This window comes from Equus caballus, chromosome 4, assembly GCF_041296265.1.
Source record: "Equus caballus isolate H_3958 breed thoroughbred chromosome 4, TB-T2T, whole genome shotgun sequence".
NCBI classification, from domain to species: Eukaryota; Metazoa; Chordata; class Mammalia; order Perissodactyla; family Equidae; genus Equus; species Equus caballus.
The window spans coordinates 49550705-49574144 of record NC_091687.1 but is presented as its reverse complement, the minus strand read 5'-3'; the positions used below and the strand labels follow the sequence as shown (position 1 = coordinate 49574144).

Sequence of the window (23440 nt, the reverse complement as noted above, 5' to 3'; positions counted from 1 at the left end):
ACACAAAAAAAGTGAGTTTGCATCTTGTAAAATTCCAATTTATTTCAAATTGGAATAGGGTGGATATTGGGACAGTTGGATCAAAACTAGATTTACTGACATCTATTAGATTATTTTACAAATCTAACTATCCATTTCCTAAATAATGAAATTACTGCTCCAATATTATCAAACTTTCCTTACATAGTTATAAAATTTAACTAATTATATATTATAAGTTATAATTGTGAGACTCAAAATGTTTCATGACTTGAAAGGGATGATAATATAAATCATAGAAACAAAAGCAGAAATGTCACATAGCTTTACCACCTGCTAGAACATTTTATTTAAGGCTTCTAGAAGAATCTAAATAACATTCAAGTATAATCATGATGCTTACTAGCCAGACATTTCAATTATAAAGATATTTTATAATATATAGTTCAGATGTAAATAGCATTGCTTATGTATATGGATGGCTGTTGATGAAAGGAAAAATATGCACCTTTTCCAACTCCATTCTAAGGAACTTTAGTATTCAAATCTCATTTTTAAATCACATTATAGAAAACATTGAGTTGAAACAAGTTAATTTCTTTACTAAAAGAATTATTTTTAAAAGTTGCCTTTATTGCATAAAAATAACAGGAACAAAATCTTTGAACAGTAATTTCTCAGTCTTCTATAAAATATTCTGATCTACAAGATAGGAAAACTGCGTAGCTGGTAAAGCTTGTGTCACCATGTTGCAATCTGTGTGGTTTTGTATAGCTGATTGATGTGTAATCAGTTTGTTAACCTCTATGATTACGAATTATGTCCAAAAGTAAACTCAATCAGGGGTTAAACCATTTTTACTCTACTGAAAACCTCCACAAAATCTCCTTGGAACTGATGATGTTGAAATCTCTCTAAATAAAGAGCTTGCTTTCTGGGCTGATGGGTGAAAGAGTCATTCTTGTTTTTTCCTATTGTGGCAAAGTATACATAACAAAATTTACCATTTTAACCACTTTTAAGCACACAGTTCAGTAGCAATAAGTCCATTCACATTAGTGTGCAACCATCACCACCATCCATCTCCAGAATTTTTCATCTTCCCAAACTGAAAGTCTGTACCCATTAAACACTAACTCCCCAATCCTCCCTCCCTCCAGCCCCTGGCAACCACCATTCCACTTCCTGTTTCTATGAAGTTGACTACTCTAGGTACTTCATATAAGTGGAATCACGCAGTGTTTGTCCTTTTGTGACTGGCTTCTTTCACTTAGCGTTAATGCCTGCAAGGTTCATCCATGTTTGTAGCTTGTATCAGAATTTCCTTTCTTTATAAAGCTGAATAATATTCCATTGTATGTATATGCCACATTTTGCTTATCATTCACCCATCAATGGACACTAGGGTTTCTTCCACATTTTAGCTATTGTAAATAATGCTGCAATGAATGTGAGTGTAGAAAGATTCATTCTTGTAACCAGCATTCATGCCAGGTGTGCAGCTCCCCTCTCCCAGCTTATCCACATTATTTTCTAGAAGTGTGGCATGCCACAATAAACATTATAAAATTCACAATAAGTGGATGTTCTCAATGAATTTTCTTTAATATATCAAGTCTCTAGTTGGCTCCTCATTAAGAAAAAGAAATTTACTGTTGTTGAGAGCAAAATATCTGTTCCATTTAGTGTCTGGGAGCAATGGCCTCCTGAATATAAACTCAGAGCCAGAGTCAACACGTTAATTTGTGAAGCTCAAGTATTGATTTGGTGATGCCATTCCCTTCCTCTGATGCTATTCCTATCAACTCCCCAAGAAAAGACGTATCAGGGAGAGCCAGGCTCTCTTTTAGTAAAACATACATGGACCAAGGAATTCATATGTTATGTACACATGTGTTTTTCAGTAAGGTTACTCCAAATTATACTGCACGCTGTAATAGATAATGCTGAGAAATGAGGCATCTTTATATAACTGCAAGATATAAGAAAAAGTATAATTCTGTCGTATTGCACCTTTGTTTTATTAACAGTAAACTATTATATACAATCCTCTTAGCTACTCTGTGCCAGACAATATCTAAGTGCTTTCTCTCCAGACTCCTCCTCAGCACTCACCCCACACATACATACACTTTTGTTTCTTAAACTCTATGGGGTAGGCATTATTACCTTCATTCCCGTTGTACAGAAAAATGAAGTTAAGAGGGGTTAAGTGTGCCATCCAAGGTTACACAGCTAGCAAATAGGTAGCAGATCTAGAATTAGAGCCCAGGTGTCCTGATCTCAGGGTTTGTGCACTTAATCACTGTGTCTTTCTGTGTCCCAAGTTTGGGGTTTTTGCCCACACAAGTTCATCACCATTTTGCAAACAGACCTGACAAGACCTGCGTTATTTCCTTTTCCAAGGAAATCAACATTTGACATTCTCTCCTGATAGGCTTTTCTTTTCATTCAAGTTAAATTGTACTTATAAGCTGTTGGCTCAATTTCATCTTCGCTCAGACATTCTGTATCATTTCTCTCTCAATGGTATTTACTGCATTTTACAAGTAACTTTGATATTTATAATTAGGGTGCCATGCATCCATTGTTTTGTCTTCTTTTAAAAAATAAAAAAATTTGAATCTTATACCAATTTTTGATAAATCTCACTAGATATATGTTAAAACATCATTTTTATTACTTTTTGTTTTTCCCACAGTCCTGTAACTAATTTTTATTCTTATATTCTTGCAGACTCAAGCCAGTTTAGATACATTTTCCATTGAGATTTGAAAAACTCTTAAGTTGTTTTCAGTTTGTTTTCCATCTTACCTGCTTATACGGAGGAAAATCTGTTCTTTGTTACAAATCTATTGTAAACTCATAAACTGGTATTCATCAATCAAAACTGAAGGGAAAAAATGAGACCCACTATTCTTTAAATTTTATGGTCATTGTTGGAAGTTAGGTAAATGATGTTGTCCTCCAAGAAAGTATAAAAGCTGATTCCATTTCTACAGATTTTGCTGGACAATAAATTTACAAAAATCCTGTTATGGTTTAATCCTGATTCTAACTATTACTTTATTCCTGATGATTTCACAAATAGACTAAGAAAGTTGATGTTTATTTTTCGGTTCCAGTTTTACTAGGGCTTCACAGGCTGCAAGAAAAGACATACACTAAAAAACCTCTGGGTTTTCATCCTGCTCACATTAAATTGTTCTTCCATAATTAGGCTTTAAGATGAAAATCATCTACCTATCCCTCAAAAAGTTATCTTTCATTTAGTCCTAGAAGATTGAGTGCCTTCTCTGCATGTAAAAGGGGGCTGTACACCAGTTTTGTGCATCACAAAGAAAGTTTTTTCCAAGATGCGTTAATACTTACACTTTTGGAAACAGGTTTTAAACTTTTGAATGGTAATTTCTCTTTCAAATAAGAAAATATAGAGGCTATTTTTAGAAGAACTTCTTTGCATTTGGGTACTTCCTGTCTTTATCGCCGTGCCTAGTCCAAGCCTCAATCCTCCAAATCTAAAGTGGAACTGTGGCCTGAACGCTGGTGCCCAGCAGGAGCCACAACCACCATCTGTTGACCGGCGTCTTCTTTCCGTTCAGGTACAGGCTCTGAGGGTGAAGTCCCAAGTGATGAATAAGGGCACTCAAGAAGTGAGACTGCCAGAGAAACACTAGGAGAGTGAGGTTTCATTTAATGACATAAAAAGATACAGAATCAGGGGCCAACCCATGGCCCAGTGGTTAAGTTTGCATGCTCTGCTTAGACAGCCCAGGGTTTCACTGGTTTGGATCCTGGGTGCAGACCTAGCACCGTTCCTCAAGCCATGCCCAGGCGCAGTCTAACATAGCAGAGCCAGAAGGACCTACAACTAGAATATACAGCTATGTACTGGGGGGCCTTGGGGAGAAGAAGAAGAAACAAAAAGAAGATTGGCAACAGATGTTAGCTCAGGCGCCAATCTTAAAAAAAAAAAAGATGCAGAATCAGTTAAGAAAAAACAAAAGGGAGGCGGGCTGCTCCCTCTGCAGAGGCAACCTCACCTCTAAAGACAACGTCAGATTGCAGACTATCCGCAGGATAAACTTGGGAGTCACTTGGCCATGCGCTGAAAGATCCTGAGTCATTGGGTCACCGCTGGACAACTGTGAGAGCTCTGGGATTCATCAGCCAATACCTGAGGACTAACCTAACATGTTTGGAAAATGTCTAAATGCCCTCCCTTTCCACTTCTGAAAGTTGTCACAGAGGCAGAGGAAGAGAGCCACTACTGTTGCACCACGAATCTCTCACTCTCCTCTCATTGTTCGTCACTAAGATGTCCTAAGATGGCAGGAGCAATTTCTGAGAGGCGTGTGCACATTTGAGGGCAAACACCACTCCAGATCACCAGGTTAAGAACGCATCTGCCGGTGTAATCAACGGCGCTGGCTGCCTCTTCCTAGGCTTCTTTTACTGGAGGGCCATCTAAGCAGTTTCTAGGATTACCAAATTTTCCTAAACCTTCTGTTTGGACAGCGAGATTGAGACGTCAAAGTATATCCTGGGAGCTTGTCCCTTGGATGTGCGACTGCAGTTGACATCCAAAGTGGCGAGGCCGCAGCCTGGACTCGCAGGGCTCACGGCGATCTCCTGGGATAGGTGGGCGTGGCTTTCCGGCAGGCGGGCGGGGTTAGGAGGGAGGAGTCACCAGGCTCGCGCGGCAGTCTGTGGAAAAACCAGCTGCGCCCCAGAGGGCGGACGCGCGGCGACCCTGAAGACCCGGCAGGCAGAGACAGAGAGAGTCCTGTGATAGGAGGGCTGAGGGGCTGCTGTGGTCCCATCCTCCTTGTACCCGCGGCCGGGCTCTACGACGCCTTCGTCCCCACCCGCGGCGGCAGCGATGCCTGGCGGAGTCTGGGTGCTGGCGCTGTCACTGCTGCTCCTGGCCCCGGGGGAAGGTCGGCCAGGTAGGGCACTGGGGGATGAGAGTGCAGGGGCGCCACTTGGGTCTTTGGGAGAGGGGAGCTGACTTCCCGGATGACACGTGGTGCATCTCTGTGCATCTAAATGGCCGCATTTGATACTGTCCGTGACCGACCTCCGCCCCGTCCTACCGCTGTTTTTGAAATAGTCTTTTTACAGCCTTGCCGCTCTTCAGTTTTCGTTTGCGCATGGGCTCTTGTCTCCTCGTCTCCTGCTCCAAGACCCTCGGTCCTGTTTTTGTTCTTTTGTTTGTTTCCTGCTGACGTCCTGCTCCTTAAGGTCCCTTTAATTTACTGTAAGAAACTTTTGCTGAATCTGCCAGAAGTCCTAGCGGCAAGTGGATCCGAATTATCGGAAAAGAAGTCAGGTTCAAACTGCCTGATTTCTACCCTACTCCCACCCACCCCCGGAAATAATAAATTGATGAACATTTTATCCCTACACTAAATGAGTAAGATAAGTTTTGTGTATGTTTTTCGTAATCTGATAGAATCACTTTTGCTACCATAAAAGAGATCTCTCTGGAGAGAATGGGGCCCCTTCCACTTCTTTAATCCACGACAAAGGAAACATAGTTTAAAATATAGTGAAGTTAAAACAAAACAACGTTCATTAGCCCTTCCTGATTGCTTTTGTGTTCATACAGGTAGGAACGTTAAATGAAAGGTGACTTGTTCTTATATTGTAAGTTTCCTTATGTTTTTCAGAAATAAATCTGATCTGTGTAAACTGTCTGCAGCTTGAAAAAGAAATTCTGTGCAAAATTTGTAACTATTTAGGGTATAATTTTGTCTTATTATCTTGTTGATCTTAATCTATTTTACTAAGGTAAGTTTGCTCGTAAAAAAGGGAGAGGGAGCAAGCATTCTCCCATGTAAAACTGTGAAAAGAATATTAGAACGCAAGTAAGTTATTTCCTGAAATGATACACCTTAGCAAGCTATCATTGGTCTATGACTTCTTTGGTTTGTTTACACATTTACTAGATCTTCATGAAGAACTGTTAAAAATACATGTAATATATTAGATGTGCATTTATTACAGTTAGACAACATATTTCCGGAAGAATTACCAATATTTATAAAGGAATTTGCTTCAATGTTTACTGTAGATCCCATAACCCCTTCTTGCCTCTACGTAATAGCTTTGTAGGAGTCGGCCCCCTGGCACAGTGGTTAAGTTCTGGGGCTCTGCTTCAGTGGCACAGGGTTTCACTGGTTTGGATCCTGAGTGCGGACTTAGCACTGTTCATCAAGCCATGCTGAGGTGACGTCCCACATAGCAGAGCCAGCAGAACCTACAATCAGAATATACAACTGTGTACTGGGGGGTTTAGGGGAGAAGAAGAAGGAAAAAAATAAAAGTATTGTAGTCTCTACTGAAGGCAAATATTAACCCTTACCAGATTCTAAGCTCATGTTATGGTAAAGTTTATAGCTTCTTTATGTTTAATATAGTAATGATAAAAGGGGAGATAAATGGAAAATAGGACTTTTTTCAAACTGCTTTATGAAGATATTGTTCATATACCATATAAATCACTCATTTACTGTGTGCATTGGTTTATTACAGTGTATAGTGGTCTATGGCTTTTTGTATATTCACAAATATGTGCAACCATTGCTACAGTCAATTTTAGAACATTTTTATCATCTCAGAAAGAAATGCTATATTCTAGATATTCTCTCCCTATAGCCGCCTTCACCCTCCCCACCTTCCCAACTGCAAGCAGTCACTAATCTGCTTTCTGCTCCATAGATGTGTCTATTCTGGATATTTTGTATAAATAGAACCATGTAATATAAGGTCATTTATGACTGACTTCTTTTACTCAGCGTAATGTTTTGAGGGTTCACCCATGTTGTAGTGTGTATCAGTACTTCATCCCTTTTTGGGGTAGAACAATATTCTATTGAAAGAATACACCATGTTTTGTATGTCCATTCATCACTTGATGAACATTTGGGTTGTTGACACTTTTTGGCCATTATAAATAATGCTGCTATAAACATCCAGGTACAAGTTTTTGTTGGACACAGGTTTTTGTTTCTCTTGGGCGTATACCTAGGAATGGAGCTACTGGATCATATGGTAACTTTACATTTAACCATTTGAGGAACTGCCAGAATGTTTTCCAAAAGGCTGCACTGTTTTATATTCCTGCAGCAGTGGATGAGGGCTCCAATTTATGCACATCCTTGTCACCGCTTGTTATCGTCTGAGATTTTGACTCTAGCCATCCTAGTGGATGTGAAGTGACATCTCGTTGCAGTTGGATTTGCATTTCCCTGGTGGCTAATGATGTTAAGCATTTTTTTCATCTATTTATTGGACATTGGAGAAACATCTACTCAGATCCTTTGCCAATTTTTAATATTTTTATTATTGAAATGTGTGAGTTATTTGTATATTCTAGATACAATTCTCTTATCAGATATGTGATTTGCAATTATTTTCTCCCATGCTGTGGATTGTCTTCACTTTCTTGATAGTGTCTTTTGAAGCACAGAAGTTTTTAATTTCACTAAAGTCCAATTTCTTTATCTTTTTTTTGTTGCTTTTGCTTTGTGTTGTCATATCTTGTACTCCATTGCCAAATCTAAAGTATGAAGATTACCCCAATGGTGTTTTTTAAGGTTTTTATATTTTTAGCTCTTGTATTTTGGTCTTTGATCCATTTTGAGTTAATTTTTGCTATGGCTTAAGGTAAGGGTCCAACTTTCTTCTTTTGCACGTGGCTATCCATGTTCCCAGCACCATTTGCTGAAAAGTCTGTCCTCTCCCCATTGAATGGTCTTGGCGCTCTTCTCAAAACTCAGTTGAAAACTATAGATACACAGGTTTATTTCTGCACTCTCAATTCTATTCCTAGATCTATATGTCTGTCCTTATGTCAGCACCACACTGTCTTGATTACTGTTGCTTTGTGGTAAATTTTGAAATGGGGAAATATGAGTCCTATTTTGTTCTTTTTGGAGGCGGTTTTAGCTATTCTTGGTCCACTGAAATTTCATATGAATGTTAGGATTAGTTCGTCAGTTCCTGCAGTGGACTCAGGTGGTGCTCTGATAGGGACCGTGAGGGTCTGCGTTCAGTTTGGGGAGTATTGCCGTCGCAGCTACATTGTCTCCTGGCCCATCAACATGGGTGTATTTTCATTTACTTAGATCTTTAGTTTCTTTCAACAATGTTTTGTGATATTCAGAATAGAATTTTTGTACTTCTTTTGTTAAATTTATCCCTAAGTATTTTGTTCTTTTGAATCTATTAGAAATGGAATTGTTTTCTTAATTTTCTTTTCAGACTATTCATTGCACATGTATGAGAATATAATTGGTTTTTGTATGTTGATTTTGTACCCTGAAACCTTACTGAACTTGTGCACTTGTTCTAATAGTTGTTTTTTGGGTTTTTTTTTTTTGTAATGGATTCCTTAGGATTTTCCACATACAAGATCATGTCATCTAGGAATAGAAATAGTTTTAATTCTTCCTTTCCAATCTGGATAGCTTTTATTTATTTGTCTTGCATAGTTGTCCTTACTAGAACATAGAGTACATGTTAAATAGAAGTGGTGAGAGTGGACATTATTGTCTTGTTTCTGATCTTTTGGGAAAGAATCTCGTCTTTCTTCATCATCTATGGTATAAGCTGTGGGGTTTCTTTTGTAGACTCCCTTTTCAGGTTGAGAAAGTTTCCTTGTAGTCCTAGTTTGTTGAGTGTTTTAACCATAAAAGGATGTTAGATTTTTTCAAATACTTTTTCCATGTTTATTGAGATAAGCATGTGGATTTTGTTTTTTATTTATTAATATGATGTATTACATTAATTCATTTTCGGATGTTAAAATCAATCTTATATTCCTAGGATAAATCCCACTTGGTCAATCCCACTTGGTCATGGTTTATAATTCTTTGTCTATATTTCTGGATTCATTTGCTAGTATTTTGCTGAGGATTTTCTTTCTTTCTTTCTCTCTTTCTTTCTCTCTCTCTCTTTCTCTCTCTCTCTATCTCTCTCTCTCTCCCTCTTTCTCTCTCTCTTTCTTTCTTTCTTTCTCTCTCTCTCTCTCTTTCTCTCTCTCTCTCTTTCTTTCTTTCTTTTTTTGGTGAGGAAGATTGTCCCTGAGCTAACATTTGTTCTCTTTCTCTCTCTCTCTTTCTCTCTCTCTCTCTTTCTTTCTTTCTTTCTTTCTTTCTTTTTTTGGTGAGGAAGATTGTCCCTGAGCTAACATTTTTTGCCAATCTTCCTCTTTATGCTTGAGGAAGATTGTCGCTGAGCTAACATCTATGCCAGTCTTCCTCTATTTTGTATATGGGCTGCTACCACAGCATGGCTTTGAGCAGCTTGTAGGTCTGTGCCTGGGATCTGAAGCTGCGAACCTGGGGCAGAGTGTGCAAACTTAATTACTACACCACTAGGCTGGCCCCTGCTGAGGATTTTTGCATCCACATTCCAAAGATATATTGGTCTATAGTCTTCTTTTCTTGTGATATCTGACTTTGGTATCAGAGTAATACTGGGCTCATAAAACGAGTCTGGAAGTGTTCCATCCTTTTCTGCTTTTTGCAAATGTTTGTGAATAATTGGTATTATTCTTTAAATATTTGGTAGGATTCAGCATTGATGCCAATCTGGACCTGGCCTTTTCTTTATAGGTGTTTTTTTAAATTACTAATTCAATCTTTTTACATGGTATAAATCTATTTGGATTATTTATTTCTTCTTGGGTCAGTTTTGTAGTTTGTATCTTTTTAAGGAACTTGTCAATCTCATCTAAGTTATCTAATTTATTGGCATACAACTGTGGTAGTTTTCCTTAAGATCTGTAGTGGTGGCTCCTATTTCGTGTCTGATTCCAGTAATTTGAATCTTCTCTCTTTTTTTCTCAGTAAATCTAATTAGATATATGCCAATTTTGTTGATTTTTTTCAGAGAACCAGCTTTTGGTTTTCTTGATTTTTCTCTGTTGTTTTTCTATTTTCATTTTCATTTCTAATCTTTAACATTTCCTTCCCTCTGCTTCCTTTAGATTTAACATGCACTTCATTTTCCAGTGTCTATAGGTGCAAGGTTAGTTTATTATGTTGAAATCTTTTTCTTTTCTGATATAGTCATTTATATCTATAAATTTCCTGCTGAGCAGTACTTTGCAGCATCCCATAAATTTTGGTATATTGTATCTTTAATTCTTCTCAAAGTATTTTCTCATTTCCCTTTTTATTTCTTCTTTGACCCATTGTTTATCTAGTTTGCTTATTTTCCATATATGTATAAGTTTCTTAAATTTATTTCTGTTATTGATTTACAATTTAATGCCATTGTGGTCAGAGAACATACTTTGTTTGATTTCCATCTTCTTAAATTTACTTAGATTTGTTTTATAGTCTAGTGTGTGGTCTATCTTGGTGAATGTTCTGTGTGCACCTCAGAAGAATTTATATGCTGATGTTGTTGGGAGAAATGTTCTATAGATGTCTGTTGGGTCAGGTTGGTTTGTAGTGTTGTTCTAGTCTCTATTTACTTGTTGATCTTCTGCCTATTTTTCTATTCATATTGAAATGGAGTATTGAGGTTACCAACTACTGTCGTTGAAGTGTGTATTTTTTCCCTTCATTTCTGTCAGATTTTGCTTGATGTGTTTTGGTGCTCTGTTATTAGGTGTACATATGTATATAATTGAATATCTTCCTTATGGATTGAAACTTTTATCATAATAAAATGTCTCTCCTTATCTCTGATAACATTTTTTTTAAGTTTTTTGATCTGATATTAATGTAGCCAATACAGTTTTCTTGTGGTTGCTGTTTGCATGATATGTCATTTTCCATCGTTTTACTTTTAATCATTTATATTCTCTTCAAGAAGCATTCTGTTTTTGCCTCTTGATAAAAGGATGGCAAAGAGATTTAGCAAACTAATCATTCTCTATTTTACTTTGCTTTTCAGCCTTTTGTGTTGCTGGAGAACCCATTATCTTATTTTGAATGTCTCATTGAATTTGGAGTTCAAAAGTGATTTTTCTCTTTCCCATGTCTTGGGGAAGTTATAATATTTTTCAAAATTCATGAAATTTAAATTCCTATAGATAGGGCAGTAGACCAAAAGTTTTATAGTTACCAAGTTAGATATTAGGAAGTGCCTGTCTTCAGGCATTATGCATATCCATTTGTTAAAAGTACAATGCTGTATTTAGTGTCTTAACATGTTTGTGTTGCCAGTTATGAATCTTAAAGAATTCTAGTTTTAGTCATTGTATTAAACAAGGAAACAAATCACCCATCAGTCAATTTCATGATATGAGGGATGTGCAGAGCTTTCTAGCAAACTTCCAATATAACTTTTTCCCTCAAAAGTACATATAAAATATACACTAAAATTTGCATTTCTATTTATTCTGTCTTCTTCCCAACAGAATTTAAAGAAGCTAGGTAGTATAAAATAGAATCTGCAATACTTAGATTTCACATACCTTGGGAGAATGTGTCAATTTATAAATAATAGATACATAATGATGGAATATGCAAATGTCTTCCTAGTTTTGTTTGTAGATATAAGGTAAACTGTATTAGTATTTGAAGAGCTAAGCCTCCAAATTCATAGATAGGAGCCCAAACCATCCTTATAATTCTCACTTAGTTAACTGTGTCCTGCTTTCTGGAGTTAAGGTTGTAATGTGAAGTTTTTAAAAGTGTAACTTTCTCATTGCCAATTAAATTTTAAATTTTCTACATACGGCTTGAGTATTTTAAAAAATGCAAGTAGATTTTTGGAAAAACAATTGTGAAATCACTGATACAAAATAGGAGCTATTATTAATTATATATGTAATTAAAATTTTTCCTCTAAAATAAATATTAAATAAAAATAAACTAAATAAAAATTTCTGTCTAAATATTATGTACTTCTTTAGTCTTGTTGATGTCACACTTTGCTAAATTCATTACATCTTTAGCTTTGGATTAGAAAACAATTATTCAAAGCAGCAAAATCAGAGGAAATGTGAGAAGTGCAGAAGCACTTAGGAAGGAGAAATACTGCACAGAGGAAACATGGCGTTGTTGACTTTTCTCCCAAGACAAAATTCTGTTTCAGGGAGGAGATCAGAGAAAACATTTCAATAGTTCATGCAAACCTCACTAGTAACCTCTTTTCAAATATTTTCCTTTGTTTCCAAACAGATGTAATATTCTGGTATTGACAGAATCTTAGAGTGATTTCAAATTAGATGAAATGATAGCACATCACCTGATTTCTATCCACACACATTTTATAAAATATTTATCTAGGGCTGACAGATTGAGATTGTCAAAGTCACAAGAGCCGTTTGGGTTAAATTCTTCCTGGGAAATTTAAAACTGGAGGAGCAAGAGATAGAAGGAAGAAGAACCTTTTGTGGTCACTCCTAAAATCTTTTGCTAAAAAAATATTCTTTCGGAACATCTTTTATCTTGCAAAACAATACCTTTTGTGCTGTTTAATTGCTGTATCTACGAACAACAAAATAAAAATCAAAAAGAAAATTATCATAGTGACAATTTTTGTAAGCTACGCTTGTGAGATCAACTTGCAAATTAATATCTCTATTGTGCCCCTTATTAATCTGAGTTCAGGAATTAATTTTGGCTTATAAACACTTCTGTAACCTAAAATTATGTGATAAATGTTTGAGAGCTTTGTTCAGTTAGATAAATTTTTCCACAGTGAGTTACGTTAGTTATGATTGAATTTTTTCTTCTACATTTGTATTTCATAGATATTATCTTTACTATAGTTGTTTTCCTTCAATTGACAAATAAAAATGGCAAGCAATAGGATATATTGGAGAATATGAGGAAGCCATTTGTTATAAACCTAATTCGGCCTGACCTTGTCTTTCCAAAAGGGCCTGACCGAGGCCATTGAGCATGCATTGTATATCTGCTGTAGAGATTCCCTATGGCAAGAGCAAAGGCCCTTGAGATAAAGGTGAAACTTCCCTCCCCCTCCCAAAGTTGGCGTCTCCTTAAGGATTAAGCATCTTTCCTTAGGCTAGAAACTGCTTGCTGCGCTCACCTGTGACCACCCAGCTCGAGACAATAGACTTGCCTCCTGCTACGCCCACCAAGATAGCAGACCCACTACCTGCTGTGTCCATCGAGTGCTGTGCTGACAGGGCAATCTTGTGACTATTGTGGGAGGGACATTTCAATCATATGTAAAGCACCCTCTTTGGGGGTATATAACCACTCTGTACACCTCATTTCTTTGGTGCCCTTTCTTCCTTTGGGAAGAAAGGCCCCGGGCCATGGTCCTCAGATTTCAGCTCTGAATAAACTCACCCAAATTTTCATTTACAGATTGGTTATGGATTATTTTTGTCGACACAATAAATATAATGTCTAATATTTAGAGATTTTCTACCTACTGTATCAACAAGATACTTTGGTACCCAAATAAAGACAGTTCATTGTGTTTCTTCTTATTTGGGAGTACAGAAGCCTCAAACAAGAGTTGTATTTCTAGGATGACTGCTTTCATTGCCTCCTCTTCTCTTCTCTCTTCATGCTGAGAAGAGGAACTTTACGTTCTGTCTCGTTAGGTTTGACAGAAAAAGCATCTTCCAGGGCAACTGCTGCTCAGGAAATGTGTTCCTTTTTCCAGAAACTCTTTCTGAAACTACAGAAATCCTTTTTTTCCCCATGGTCTTTTCTTATTTTTGCTTAAAAACTATTCCCCTCTACCTCATTCCTTTTCCTGTGCTTAGTAATAAAAAGGGACTTCAATACTTTATCTTTAAAAAAAAAGGAAAAACTTTGAAAACTTTATATTTTTTCCTGCGCTAAAGAATGCCGGAAACTTCAGTAGGAGGGCATTTTATAAAAATTAGATTGGAATGAAAAGATTTGTTGTTTGTTGCATTCCAGGACCTGGCAGACAGAGATGAGATTTGGGGGCACCTGGTTACTGTGGAAGAAAGCAGGTCATGGAAGGTCAATAAGGGCATTCAAATCTGGAGGACCATTCCCAAGAGGAATACTTTTAGGGCCTGGGACTTCAGATGGTAGAATTAAACAAATCTTAATTCAACAGCAATCAGCAATATTGCTTGTCCAAATTAAGTGAAAATAAAGCTCTTGAAGCTGAAGTACCCCAAAAATACATTCTAAAGAGTTTGCTAATTGGTTTATTGTATTTATGGAAAATGCAAGTTAAGTCACCTTTGACTTACTGAGAGACTGATATTTCAGGTCTTTTTTATGTGCAATTGCAGGTTTATTTGCTTTATTTTTGTTTTGTGAATTAATTTTGATTGAGGACTGAACTATGTTAAGGACAAAAACAGATGCATAAAGATACCTATCTTTCCATCCTAGCTCAGGAGTGCTCTCCTGGGGGACACCAGTTTCTTCAGAACCCTTATAGAAGTGTCCATTTTGACTCATTGCACCTCCAGCAGTCAGCCTTGCAAGACCTGATATGTGACCACTCCCTTCCTCCCGGATGGTATCGATTTCTCATCTTTGACAGACCTGCTGAGATGCCAACCAAATGTGTTGAGGTATTTCAGACACTAAGAACTACCTGTGCTTTTTCTTATGTAGTTTTTCATATGAGGATTGAATCTTGTTACTACTGTTACACTAAAAATAAAGAGCCAAAATGAGAAGCAGGGAGGCATTTATTTTGGGATCAAAGAATTGTAATTTGGGGTACACAGATTTGGGTAGCAACCCAAATAGTGTCCCACTGGGGACTAAGAGGCAGGGGTTTTTAAAGGCAAAAAAGAGAGAATTGCATCATAAAGAAAGCTAATTGGGGTTGGCGCAGAAAGCTAGTCTTCCCTAAACTTCACTAAACTTAATTGATTGCTAAGGCTAGCTAGAGGCAGGGAAAAGTGTATCACTGTGACCACAGCAGGTTTCTTGCAGCGTCACTCAGTTCAAAAGCTCATGTTCTGCCCACTGAGAATATGCATTAGATTCATTTCCTTAATGGCTTCTTGGTTCCATTTTAAAGCCCTTACACATAAGTGACCCTGTTTTGTTTCACATTTCACACAACCAATTTATTACTCATGCCGAAATATTATTTTAATTTTGTATTGTAGGGGAGGAAGACAATTCCTCTACCCTCTAGGTCCTTCTGGCTGGTCTAAGAATTAAATTGACATAGATAGACTAACAGGACAAAATCAAACAAAGTTTAATAAGACATATACGTGGGAGAAACCCAGGACAACTAAGTAACTCGCCAGAATGGCCAAATCCCACCATCTTTAATACTATCTTTAGCTCAAGAAAAAGGAGGATGTTGGGGGTAATGATTTGGGACTTCAAAGAGGAGGAAGGCAATTCACATGGAGTTGGAAAAGTGATTGTTTGGTAGACAGAACTTTGATAAAAATGGGCTTAGCAAGGACCCTCCCAGTCAACCGATATCCAGAGTTATCTATGGTAATGGCCTGTCCTTAAGTTCTTTCAGGCAGTTATGGGGAAGGTCAAAGTTTCTTTCAGAGTCTCTTGTCCTTGAAAATAATCAAGCCAAAGACACACATTGGGTGGCCAATCCTGATCCCCCACAGTATCAAGATTGATTCAGTCCAAAGAGTATTCCTATGTTCCCCTTTTAATAATAATAATAAAAGTTAATGTTATGCTCATGTAGTCCATGAAGTGATTTTAGCTACAGTATCCTATATAATTTTTACAACAACTCTAGAATACGGTCTAGCGTCATTATTTCTATCATACAGTTCAGGACACATATATTTATTCTTAGGTGTAACGCTCCTAGAGTCATCAATCTCTCAGGTCAAACAGCCAGGATTTTGTCACAGGCAGTCATTCTTCAGGACTCATGTACTTAACCACAAATAACCTGCAAACAGTAAAATACTGTGTATTTTAAGTGCTTCAGTTCCTGTCAGTATTAAATAGAAGGCTCATTTTCTTTATTATTACCCACATTTTGTGAATTACACAGAAGCTGAAAATTTTCTCTTTTAAGCATGTAATGTAAAAAAACTCAGGAAAGCTATCTAAATTTTATGTTTAATTTTAAGTCGTGACATTGTTGCTGCCTTATTTTCTCCTTTTTGTTTGACACTTTTGTGACATTTCATTTGTGATAAACTAAAAAAAAAATCAGAATTTAAAAGTGAAATTTGAGGAAATTCATTACATCCTTAAATATTTGTGTTCTTTTCTTTCGGCTAAATTAACTATAACTGATTCTAGAACCTCGTACAAATGTGATGGTGAACTGATTTCCTGGCTCTTTTCCTGGAGGTGCACTAACACGTGGTCATTCTGCGCCCCATGGGGAAGTGTTCCTTGTCCTTACTCTCATTCCTTTCTTGAACCAAGACTTTAGAGCATTCAACCGAAGAATCCATAGAATTTTCGTTCACTCTACAGGATTAAACAAGTCTGTTTAAATAAATTTTTGTTTATGATACTAGCAAGTAAGTACATTATAGAAAACTTAGAAAATAAGGAAAGGACAAGTGATAGAATAACACTTATTCATAAAACATCCGCACAGTTATACTGCCATTAAAATTTTGCTATTGTTCTCTTTTATTTATATTGTTTTATAAGGTTCATGCTGTATGTTCAATTGCATAACATGCCTTTTTCAGTTATAGCATTAGCATTTGCATATGTTATTAAAAAATTCTTCAATATCAGTTTTGAAAATAATATTCTGTTATATGTATAGACCATATTTATTTAACTAGTGCCACATGTGTTCACCTTCAGGCTTTTGTAATAATAAGTAATTCTGCATTTAGCAAATATGCATATAAATCGTTATATTTTATTTGTATTTAGTAAGATTGATTTTTATAAGGAAATTAGTGAAAGTTAATGTCTTTTTGAGGTTTTTGATACATATAGCTAAGTTTTTTAAAAAAAATGTAATGCTAATTTTTCATTCTAGTAGCAGTAGATAAAAATACTCTTTCTAATACTGAATATTCTCATGTATTCATTAGGTATCTGTATTCCTTCTGTGAATTATGTGTTTGTGTATTTTGCCCACTTGTGATCTTCTAGTTTTTCAATGGATAATATCACATGGTTAAAATAAAATAAGAAATATAATATTGAAAGAATAATAAACAATATACTAAATATAATGCTATTAACAATTTTCTCCTTATTTAACTCTTGTCTTATATTTTAAAAATTATTATTTAAACATAACTATCAATGTTTTCCTTTATGATTTTTCCATTGCTTTTAAACATGGAAATAATAATAATATTAAGAGTTATAATGTGGCTAATGATTATTGAGTCATTGCTATGTAGAGGTTGTGTTATGTCCATTATTTCATTTATACCTCACCACAGTGAGGTATAGATGTAGGTACTACAATCCACCTAGTACAAAAGTGAAAGACCGGTGCCTTGCCCAAAGTCATGAACTTAGTAAGTGCCTTGGTCCTTCCCAAATTACATATAGTTTCTTATTTTTCCTGGGATAGTTTTCTACTTAATTCCATTTTCTGTCTGGAAATGATTTTGGTAATTGGCTTCAAATGAAGCTTTAACTTCATTTTTTCCCAAATTGCCAACAAATAATTGCGTCTAGACTTTGAACAATCCTTTCCTTCTTCCTTGATATTTGATGCCTCCTGAACTATGCATTCACTTCTTACATATAGTATATCCAGCAATTTTTCAAGAAACCTCCAAGATCAGTTTATCTTTGTGCTCTGTATTAAGATGACTTCAAATTGACTTATCTTGTCTTAGAATGTATCAGCTATTTTAGTAAGTTATATAATGAATTTCTCTTGTTTATGATACAAATGGAATAAAGGTGTTTAAATCAAATAAGATTATATTATTTATGAGAAACCTGCCTTAAATTTAGTATTCCAAAAAGTTACTTTTTCTTTTATATATAGTACAGTATATTAGCATATATCTTATATAGTATAGTATATTCGATTTTTTAAAAATGTTATAAAGGTTGTTTAGAAGAAAATGCAAAGTTGATTTATCTACCTTGTATGAAAATAAATTGGGTTTTCAATTTTTGTTTTCTCTCATGCAAAAGATGAACCACTGTGGAACGCAGGCCCCCATTTGGCTGTCTCTGAGAGATTCAGAAACACTACCTTCCCCTGGAGAGGTTAAGCAACTGACAGCTTGTGCCACATGGCAGTTTTTGTTTAGCACTACAAAAGACTGTTGTCTTTTTCAAATCCCAGTGTCTGTAAGAAACTGTGGAGCATTTTTTGTGTACTTACTACAACCCACTCAGGGATGTATGGGATATTGTGCAGAAGGTAAGAAAACATGAGTGGCACACATGAACTGCTAATCATGGAACTGTGTGTGTTGGTGTGTTTGTGTCATTCTCTGGATGGGTTGTGTTGAGCTAATGCAAATGTCAGTAAGAGACTTGGTCTACCATTATTGCTAGGGTGAAGCTAAATTTCTGGTTTTAATTTGCTAGATTTGTTTAGGATTCTTTGTCAAGATCTTAAAATCCTCAAAAATATTTGTTGATATGTAAGTATCAAAGCAGATTTCTTGTCATTTCTCCACTGACCATGATGATTGTGCTAAAAATTCTTTGATCTCCTTATGCCCCTTCGCCCTTTTCAATTAAAGGATGAAGGATGGTGAGTAAAAGTTATCATGAAAGCGTATGTCTTTCATGATATTATTCATGATATTATTCATGATTATTTCATGATCTTATTACATCTTTCATTCACCAATATTTATTGAATGTTTATTTTGTGCCAGGAATTATTGTAGGCCTTGGGGTTATGGTGATGAATAAGACAAATGGAATCTCTTCCCTCGTGGAGCTTACATTCTAGTGGAATACCTCAGACAATATATAAAAATAAACTTGTTATGACCCAAAGGATAAGATAAACATCTATGAGTCCCTACTATATAAAGACGTGATTGGTGAAATAAATAAATGGAGGAAAGGAGACAGACCTTTCTTAAAGAAGAATTGCAAATATTTGCAGCTACTACCCTACCTGGAAGATGGAGCTTAACTTCCTTCATTTTGCTTGTGGGCTATGCTTAGTCACTTGCTTCCAAATAACAGTGTATAGAAAGGAGAATGTAGTGATTTTACAGTGGAGAAACCAAGCAGACACTACATTAATCAAGTGATCAGGGTTAACCTCACCAGTGACAATCTATGTTGATATCATGGACCTACTGATAACATGCAGTAAGATGCAGTTCTCCATTATGGTATTCTTCCCCCAAGGCCATAACCCGAGTATAATCATGAGAAAATTCACATAGACCCAAACTGAGAAACATTCTACAAAATATTTGAACAGTACTCTTGAAAAGTGTCAAAATCATGAAAAAACATGAAAGAGTGAGAAAATGTGCCAGATTGGAAAAGACTAAGGAAACATGAATAATGCAATGTGATGGTATCCTGGATTGGATACTGCAACAGAAAAGAACGTTAGTGGAAAACTGCTGAAATCTGAATATAGCCTTCAGGCAATAAGAGTGTTGTGTGCTCACAAGATGGAAAACAGGATAGCGATGTTGGATCTCAGTGAGTGAGGGACAGCATATCAAGACATGGTTTGGAAGGGCAACAGGGCCTAATATTTATGGAGCTCTGCATTTTATTTTCTGTGCATTGAGAAGTCTTTGGAGAATTATCCTGAGAGAGTTAGCCAGTAAATCTTCACATTTCATATGCAGCTGCTGGCCAGCTAAACCTGGCTGAAAAGCAGTATGTTCAATAATGAAGGACAGCATCTGCTCAGTTAATAGAGCTAGTGTCATTCACTGGAAAGGAGGAATCCAGAGAGATGCATCAGCTTCATCGAGTGGCCAAGATGAGAGATTTTGAAAAATATCTTTTTAGTATTTCTTAATACTCTTGCCGTAAGAAAATAGTTAAGTTTTATGAAATTTCAAATAATATTACCAAAGATTTGTGGAAAATTCTGTAGGTGTTTCAATGGAAGAAACCAACAATTTATCTACATTAAGTTTAAGAAATATTGACAACTCTTAAAAATGAAAACAAAACTTCTACACCAGAGAATACCATAAAATCTAAATAATCACTTCAACAGAAATGTTATTATTGTTCAGTACGTTGAATTTAAACATTCAGTATTTAAAATTTTCATTTTCATGACATACCCTTAAAACTTAAAATACATTTCCTCTTTTGTTAATATCATTATCTGCCACTCAATTTCTCAAGCTTGAATATTCAAAATTATTTCTCTCATTCTCCATATTCAAGTCTTCCTACCGGTTTTAGGAAAAGGGAATTTCTAGGAGATGATTGTTAGTTTTTACTCTTAATGTATAAGTTATTATTCAGACATACACGAGAATTATCCTCTCTGATTTGCCAATAAAAGATTACCTTGAAATACCATTTAGACTTGATTTGGACTTCATGGATAGCAAATAAAAACAAGTCACTTAATCCACTTAAGAGTTTCTTTTTCTTGCTTACCAAGAATCTGGAGCAGATGTTTGCTGCTGATGGTGATTTGGCCACATTACAATGTCAAGCTTAGGTCTCTGTGAGTCTCTAGGCTTTTCCTTTGTGGTGACAGGATGAAGGTCTAGTTTTAGCCTTTTATCTGCATTTTAGACAGCATAAAAGGGGAAACAAAAGAGTTGAAAAGGGCTTGTACTAACCGAAACTTACCCCTTTCAAGGAAATTTGGAAAAAGCCTTATCACAACTACTTCAGAAGAATTCTCTGACTTGTCTCTATCTTCAAAAGCAGCCTGTGAAATGTAGGTTTTTGCATGGACATATTTCTGCCCCAACCAATAGCACCCCTATGGCTATTGGGTAGGCAAGAGTCAGTTATATTTAGCTTAAAAATCTTCAAAACAGCAAAAATTAAAGAAAAATATTTTCACTCTAATATATTCTCATGACAATGTTCTGCTTTTTTATAATTCATACATCATTTTCATACAATTTATCTACCTTTTGAGACCCTAGAAGCCAAATAAGAAATGAAACATTAATTCAAGATGATATTTGTAATCAATGCCATTCAAACAAAAAGATTTATATATTTTATTTATTTGGAAGAATCTATGGAAAAAATACTTTTTACATTTTCCGTATTTCTAGTTAGAAAGGTAGTTAAATCCTTATGCTATACATGAAAAGGCATCATATCAATTGAAAGTAGGCTATGAGAAGTTAAGGGTGTATACTATAAACCCTATAGCACCCACTAAAAAAGAAACCAAATATTGTAGCTAGTCAGCCAACAAGAGAGATAAAATGGAATCATAAAGTATACTCATTTTTTTAGAGATGCAGGAAAAAGTGAAAAGTGCCAATGGGACAAATAAAAAACAGCAACATGGTAGATTTAAACCCTGCCATATCAATAATCACGTTAAATATATACGGTCTAATCACCCCAAATGGAAGTCAGAAATTGTCAGATTGGATAAAAAAGTAAGACCCAACTGTAGGCTGCCCAGAAAAATCCACTTTAAATATAAAGAAAAATGAGGTTGAAAGGATAAGGATAAAAAAAAAGATATACCTAGGTAACACAAGTCACAAGAAATCTGGAGTGGCTATATTAATATTAGACAAAGTAGATTATAGAACAAAGAGTGTTACCTGAAAAAACAAGGGTCGTTTCCTAGTGAAAAAGTGGTCAATTCAACAACAGGACATAACAATTCTAAATATTTATGTACCTAACACCAGAGATTCAAAATGCGTGAAGCAAAACTTACAGATCTTCAAGAAGAAATAGGCAAATCTACGATTTATCTTGGAGATTAACACCCGTCTGTCAATAATTGAGCGTGTAGAAAAAAAAATGGCAAAAAATGGAGGAGATTAGAAAAACTCTATCAACCAATTTGATCTAAATGGCGTTTAGAAAAGATTCCACAAAATGATAGAATAATCCATATTCTTTGCAAGTGCGCATGAAACACTTATCAAGATAGATCACATTCTGGGCCCTAAATTAAGGAAATAAGAATATTAGAAAAAGTTTGAAGTTAATTAAAAGAAAAATCCACTGAACATCTATATTGGAAAACAAGAAAAGTCAAAAATTAAAGAATGCAGTTTATACATTAAGAGACTAAAAGAAGAAGGACAAATGAGACCCAGAGTAAGCAGACAAAAGAAAATAATGATCAGAGTGAAAATCAATGAAACAGAAAACGCGAGAAAATCAAAAGCTGGTTCTTTGAGAAATTCAATAAAATTACTCATTCTCTAGACAATTCTATCAGTAAAAAAGATAAGAAAGAAATTAGCAATATCAGAAATAAGCAAGATGATACAACTACAGATTCTACAGATGTTACAAGAATAAAAAAAGGATTTTTGTGAATAATTCTGCCAAGACATTTGACAAATGGAGCAGACAAATTTCTTGAAATACACAAAAACCAAAGCTCACTCAAAATAAATAGATAACCTCAATGGCCATATAGCTATTAAAGGAATTGTACTTCTGATTAAAATCTATCCCACAAACAAAACAAAAGAAAAAACCCACGCCCAGATGGCTTGGGAGTTCTTCCAAAGATTTAAGGAGAAAATAATACCAATTTTCCATAACTCTTCCAGAACAATGAAGAGGAAGGACTGATTCTAAACTTCTCTGAGGTCAGTATTATTCTGAAACTAAATCTCGCCATAGACTTTACAAGAAAAGAAAACTATGGAACAATATTCCTCATGTATATAAATACATATGACATGATCATCTTTTTAGGAAATCCAATGGAATCTACAAAATAGCTACTGGAGCTATAGAGTTTAGCAATACTCAAAGAAAAAAGATCAATAGATAAAAATCGTTTGTATTTCTTTATATTAGCAATGAAGAATGAAAATTTCATCTAAAAATACCAATTATAGGGGCTGATCAAAATGCAAAATAAAAAAATAACTCAGATCATTAGTTTGGGTTGCAAATAACAGAAAACAAGTAGAAATAATGTTAAAAAAAATTATCAACTCTAAGGATTTGAGGATGTGTCATTGAATTTGAGGAAGAGTTAAATAGAGAAGGCCTCAGAAGGTGTGGGCAATAGAGCAGCTCCCATGATCTTGGTAACAGGAGCTTGTAGTCATTCCTGGAAAGCTCCATGGTTAACTGGACTCAGCTTTCAACTCCTCATCTCTCAGTTTAAATTCTAAATTCTTCCAGGAAGCAATCTGATGAGCCTGTCTTTGTTCAGGTAGTTACCCTTGCTCCAAGGAACTGAGTTTGGCATTGGGTTGTAAGTATTACCACGACAGCTGTTGACTCATTTCTGTAATCCTGTGCACGATTATGAGGGAGGCAATTCCCAAGGAAGGGGTACCAAACCAACTGCTGTATAAATTTCTGGAGCTTATAATGTTTCATTACTTAATAATTCAGAGTAAAATTTAGAAAACAAGATATGAAAGCTATAATTGTTTCAAAATATAGTCTCAAATTATCTCCATTTGACCTCTCCTTAAAAGGGAAAAACTTTATTATGAAAA

The 23440-nt window shown here is 35.6% G+C and overlaps 1 protein-coding gene across 1 annotated transcript in view; it reads left to right on the top strand.

Moving 5' to 3' along the window:
* The first annotated feature begins 4654 nt into the window (after window positions 1-4654).
* VWDE (von Willebrand factor D and EGF domains) overlaps window positions 4655-23440 on the top strand; it is a 69542-nt gene continuing 50756 nt past the window's right edge. The window contains exons 1-3 of the mRNA XM_023639298.2: window positions 4655-4928; window positions 14301-14485; window positions 17997-18228. Coding sequence (XP_023495066.2) covers window positions 4862-4928; window positions 14301-14485; window positions 17997-18228 — 484 coding nt within the window. The 5' untranslated portion in view covers window positions 4655-4861. The remainder of the gene's footprint in view (window positions 4929-14300; window positions 14486-17996; window positions 18229-23440) is intronic.